The sequence below is a fragment of the Hyposmocoma kahamanoa genome, unplaced genomic scaffold (assembly GCF_003589595.1).
Source record: "Hyposmocoma kahamanoa isolate Upper Pololo Valley unplaced genomic scaffold, ASM358959v1 93, whole genome shotgun sequence".
Lineage (NCBI taxonomy): Eukaryota > Metazoa > Arthropoda > Insecta > Lepidoptera > Cosmopterigidae > Hyposmocoma > Hyposmocoma kahamanoa.
The window spans coordinates 15435202-15440887 of NW_020654810.1; the positions used below are offsets into that span (position 1 = coordinate 15435202).

The 5686-nt window shown below is 38.1% G+C and overlaps 1 protein-coding gene across 1 annotated transcript; it reads left to right on the plus strand.

Annotated features, from left to right (window-relative positions):
- Positions 1 to 2807: 2807 nt before the first annotated feature.
- LOC113237065 (transcription factor Sp5-like) lies at positions 2808 to 4390 on the plus strand. The gene is made up of 2 exons (XM_026473323.1): positions 2808 to 2915; positions 3248 to 4390. The coding sequence occupies exons 1-2, from the start codon at positions 2886 to 2888 to the stop codon at positions 4232 to 4234; spliced, it is 1017 nt and encodes a 338-aa protein (XP_026329108.1). The 5' UTR covers positions 2808 to 2885; the 3' UTR covers positions 4235 to 4390.
- The last annotated feature ends 1296 nt before the right edge of the window (positions 4391 to 5686 follow it).

Consider the following 5686-nt stretch of genomic DNA (forward strand, 5'->3'; position numbering starts at 1 on the left):
GTTACACTATAACAATGATGCTCGAATGCCCAAAATTGAACATTCACTCCTTTAAAATTACAGAATCTAGTAAAGCGAGCGGAATTCCGATCAGATAAAATGAGCGTCCGCTTCCATACAATGCCAAGTCTGGTTATTCACTCCACTATATCCAAATTTTTCGAACTTTTTATTTTCTTTGTTGAAACTAAAGATCAAGTTTCTTAAAAATTGAAATTATGTGAAATAGTACCTATAGACATTGAAATGCTTACAAATATTTTGCCTTCAATCATCGTACAAAATCGTGTTTCTCTTTAAGTATTTTTCAATGCATAATAGAACATTAAATAAGGACAGCTTTAACATTTGCCTACAGTTAAGTATAAGTATATGTTTAAGCGATAGACCTGAGGTATATTGAGACAGACATGAGACAGACAGACATTTTTTGAAATATTGGACCAAATTAAATGACAGTGAATCAATTTTTTGTCACATACTTGATACATATTTCTAAATTCAAAATCCTATGCTCAATCGACGGTATGGTGCGTGTTCTCATAGCAACGTGGGTGCCGGGCTGGCTACAATGGTTGCAACCTGACACCAGCAGTACTTTGTGCAACTACTCATAAAGCAAGCGCAGGCGCAGCGCCGAAAGGGCAGGAAGTGAGGACAGTGTGCGATAGAACCAATTACCCGCCCACGATATCGGAAACCTGTAATTAGTGAAAAATATCCGAGAACGGAAACGGCTTGCCGTGCTACGATCTACGCAATAAGTTCATGTAAAGAACTGTGGCTTAACTAAATAATATGTTTGAATTCAGAAGTAATTTAAATTGTTAAAACATAATTTTAACCCTTATTGTTGTCATGTCGCACACAGCACTACTAAATTACTCACAATGTAGGTACTTATGTTTACTCTTTTGTAAGCACATGTTTTTGGTCACACTTTCAAATTATTTAGTAAAATATCTACGAAAATAGTAATACTAAGCAATTTAATATAATTAATAATACAATTACATAATAAGGTACTTACCTTATAAAAATACCTTAACAAACTGATTCAAATACTTAACTACTTACCTATCTATTTTCATAGCAATAATGCAAACGTTCCAAATTTCATTCGCAATAAAAAAATGTCGGCGAGCGTGTATCATCACATGTTATCGTGTCGCAAAATGATTGAAGAGCCTAGAGAAGTCGGCAGTTTTTGAGCGCGCACAAAAACGCAGTAGCCCGGAGATTTATGGCGTGAGGATAGCGATCATAGCGCATTAGTACTTGGCATTGTCCACTCCATGGGGCCTTTATGGCACGGACTGGCTAGCCCAGTAGCAGCTCAAACAATGTGCTTTCCCAGTGCCCGTGGTTTGTTCTATGAGTGTCGTAAACATGTCGACAGGTTTAACCTATTGTGGAACTCCGTAGGTCTGCAATTTACAAAAATAACAGTAGCTACTTCCTGGAATGTTCGATCAGAAAATGCTTTCATTACATTTATGTTGCGTTGTAGTTTTTAAGAAACAAACAAATGCATTTTTCTTACTTTGAGCAAATTGATCGGAATTCAACAATGTTATCTATGTAATTTGATAAATGCCTTTTATCAGAAAACTCAACGTATTTTACTGCATCGCAGACTATTTTACAAAATAAGATTTTGATATATATATTTTTTTTGCATCAAGATTAAGCAGAACTGGGCAGAGAATTTTATTTTATTTTTTAACAAAGCTTAACAAGTCCGACGTGGGCTGTTCGAGAAATTAGATAAATAAAAAATATATTAAAGATGAGCGTCGGAAGAAAAGGAAATGTAGCGGTGTAGAGAGCGCGGTGTTTAGTAAAACAAAAGCACGGCGAACGATTTAACAAACTGCCATATTTTAACAACGTGTAATTAAAGGTTTGGCTCTGCTCGAATATGCATAAATCATGCGCCTGCCGCGAACCAGAGACCGAAATAGAGAAAAAATTAAAAACATTAAGCGCTGCGAGTTCGGAACGGAAAAATAAAATGCCTAATAGGTGCGTAGGTAGATTTCTATCTGTACTGGCTTGACCAGTTTCAAAATAAATGTAAAATGCACAAATTTAAATATTTAGTTACTATATATGCACTTTGAATTTAGCGAATATTTTGCGTAGCGAAAAATGTTTGATAAGGTAGAGCACAAGTAACTTTAAAAAGTATTTAGTTACTTTATTTGCACACCAACTGTTCCTACTATGGGGTGATTATTATAATGAGATTTTAACATTCGAAACAATTCATATTTATATATACATAACTCATATTTCCTACATTAATCTACATACCTAGAAATATGCTTGAAGAGCTGTTATTGGTCTTTAATTCTATATAATTTAATATTCATCGTAGGTACTGGTGGGTTATACCATTTTAATTTTAACAAATAAGTGTTTAGATTGTAGTATTATCGGTGTACACACTAATTATCTACGTGGTCACTATGTCTAGATATTCATAAATGAATTAAAGTACGTCATACGTATGTTTAAATCAGAACTGGGCCGCCCTTTAATCTAAAGGCGGGCAAAGTAAACATAACCTTTGTTCTGAGCTGTCGGTGCTCTCTTTCGCTCGAGCTTCACACGAGAGTAGAGCTGGTAAGCTCATAACTCACGACCAGGGGTGGGGTGTGGAGGCTGCGCTAGAGAGATGCGGGCTGCGGGCAGAGCGCGGGGTGCGCGCGCGCAACTCTCGGGCACCCCCGAGGCGGAGAGGGGCCGGGGCGAGGTGACAACCGCTCGTTACCTCTATCCCAAGCCAGTTATTAAAAACGTCTCGGCGAGAGCGGTGCGCCGCCCTGTAATTATCTAGTTGAAGGTTTCGTTGCGCTACGTTGTCACCAACGTCACCGGAAATGCAGTACGTGGATCCGCCCGCTCAACAGGTTCGTCCGCCCGCCCACGCCCTTTCCCTATTACTCTGATGATTTGATACGACAGTGTTTATGAAAATAGTAATTTTATCACTTGTTATTTTGATGATTTTTTATGTTATTTAAATTCAATGGAATCATTCCGTTGAATTTTAATAACATTTTCATTTTCATTTTTGATTGATCTGTATTAAATTCTAACTCAAATTACTTTTATCATACGTTTATAATTAAACAGAAAAAAATAATTGGAGCTATTATATATTTGACTATAACAATTATGGTAATTTAAAACTAACGATTGATTATTCAAACGATTATATCAAAGTCCTTTTTATTTGCAGATGATGAGCATGATGACAAGCTATGGATACGGTCGCGGTGACGCGATTTCTCCAGCTTCCGACCTTTCATCGTGCAGCAGCGCGTCATCGGGCGCGTGGTGCGGTGCTCCGACGGCAACGGCGGCTTGGCGTGACTTACCGACGTACCCACCGCAATACCCTGCTTATTGGCCGCCGGCCACGACAGAGGAGACTCGCGAGTTGCAACGCCGTTGTGCTAAGTGTCGCTGCCCAAACTGTCTCACGGAAGCGGCAGGTTTCGGACCGAACTACGGCAAGGATGGAGCCAAGCGTGAACATGTGTGCCACGTTCCCGGTTGTGGCAAAGTCTATGGCAAAACATCTCATTTGAAAGCCCATCTCCGCTGGCACACCGGTGAACGGCCCTTTGTTTGCAACTGGTTATTCTGTGGTAAGCGATTTACACGATCTGATGAACTGCAACGACATCTGCGGACGCATACCGGGGAAAAGAGATTTTCGTGCCAACTATGCGCGAAGCGCTTCATGCGATCTGATCATCTCGCGAAACATGTGAAGACTCATGCTAATGTATCAAGGAAGACAAAGAAAGCTAAAGAAGATGACAAAACTGAATTACTGAAAGCTGCTAGTGTTAAACCCGACCAACAGCCAGCTGAAACCGTAGCTTCGCCAGTCGGTAGTTCAAATTTCGGCACGGTGCCCGTCGCAAGCGTGCCGAAGCAGATGTTAAATTACGGAGCAGTGGCACCTAAGGTTGTAACAAGTGTGCCAAGTGGATTTACCGGTGGTCCAATATATGGTGGTGCTCCAGTGATGAGCGCGCCTAGCTGGTGTCCAGAAGTTCGGCAGGATATGCTGTACTCGCGAACGCCTGTGCGAGACCATAGAGTTTACCAGCAGTACCATACACCGTTGACCCCGTATCAATGTGCAACGAAAGAAAACTACGCCGTATTCCAAGGGCATTACAGTTTTCAGTCACCGGTCGCATTGGGTCAGTAAGTGCTTGAAGTGAAATATGTGCGGACTGAATACGCTTTTGTAAATAGTTAATTGTTGCTAATAATTATTTTATGCGTTTAAGTTACCACGAACTCATGTGATTTTTTTAAATTTACAAGTCGGTACGTGCCTTTCAAGTTGATACTATGTTGACGTGTTGCTAAAGTAATTAAAATAAAATAATTTTAATGTCTCATTTGTATTCTCTATTTTTGCTAAACATCCCTAATTGTTTCAATGAATTGCCATATAACACGATGGTATCCTATGTAGGTACATTGATACAGAACAAAAATAAAAATATTTTCCAACAAAAAAAAACACAGAGAAGATTATTTGATAATTATTATAATTTTACAATTATTTAATTCACACACACACACACACACACACACATACTCATACACATATACAGATATATATCTATAAACCCGTCCCAGACAAAAACCAATACTTACTTCAGTTCAATAGTATTGTGGAATATTTACAATAATATAATATATACCAGCAACTGAGGGAATCGGTTTGTTGAATCCTATAAGGCACAGTTTCTCCGAAGCGGAGGTTTTAACTTTACAATTTCATTACAGATTCCTCTGCCAGAGATAAATCATTAATTCTGTGTCGTATCAACCGTGGGTCACCGGACGCTTCAGTAAAATATTTTAATATTTTTTCTGTTAGCTTTATTGAAGCCTCCGGTGACATAAAGCTAGCAGTCATTTCCTCTAAAGGATAAGTTAGGCAATTTCCGATACTCACGATGCATTCTTCTACCTTCAACCTATTTATCTTTCTCATATTTATAAGCATGTTTAGTTTATTCTTTAGTAAATGTTATGTCTAGGGCGATGGTGTTAGGAAAGTTTTTGGCAGACCTTTCCGCATAAAGAAGCATTTGCCATAATAATCACGCTACGAAAATAGACAGTCCATCGCAGTAAAACTCCAAGCTCATTTAAGAATTATATAAATTATTTTGAGTCTTGACGAATACAGTTTTAGATAAAGTCAGGATGATATTATAAAACAAATCCCCATGATGAAAAGGTTGTATTGATTTTATTTGTAACAGGACTCGCGAGTTTTAACACTCAATTGTTTCTAAATAGTTGCAACATTGAATAGGGTGTAAATTAAATGCTATGTCATCCGTGTCTGTTGTTCAGTTTTGTAATGAGCAAGTCACGAAATGAAAGTTCAACCAACACATTTGTTGTTGTCGCAGTTTATACTTGGCTAATGTTATAGATGTTTCTCTTGCGTTTTGAGTGGAATAAACTCATGGAATATTAAAGAATTTGCCCTGCATTTATTATTACATCAATTAATATTTAGTAAACTCACTGCGGTTCTACTAAAGCTTAAATAAGTAATAAAGTATACAAGTATGGCAAAGTTCGCAGTTGCATCAATGTTGTGTCTATAGTAGTTGCAGCATAATGTTATAGG

What these genes read in the sequence shown, in the direction of transcription:
- LOC113237065 (XM_026473323.1), top strand. Translation starts at nt 2,886, where the DNA reads ATGCAGTACGTGGATCCGCCCGCTCAACAG. An exon ending in TGGATCCGCCCGCTCAACAG is followed by an intron (nt 2,916 to 3,247) that starts GTTCGTCCGCCC and finishes TTTTATTTGCAG; the next exon opens with ATGATGAGCATGATGACAAG.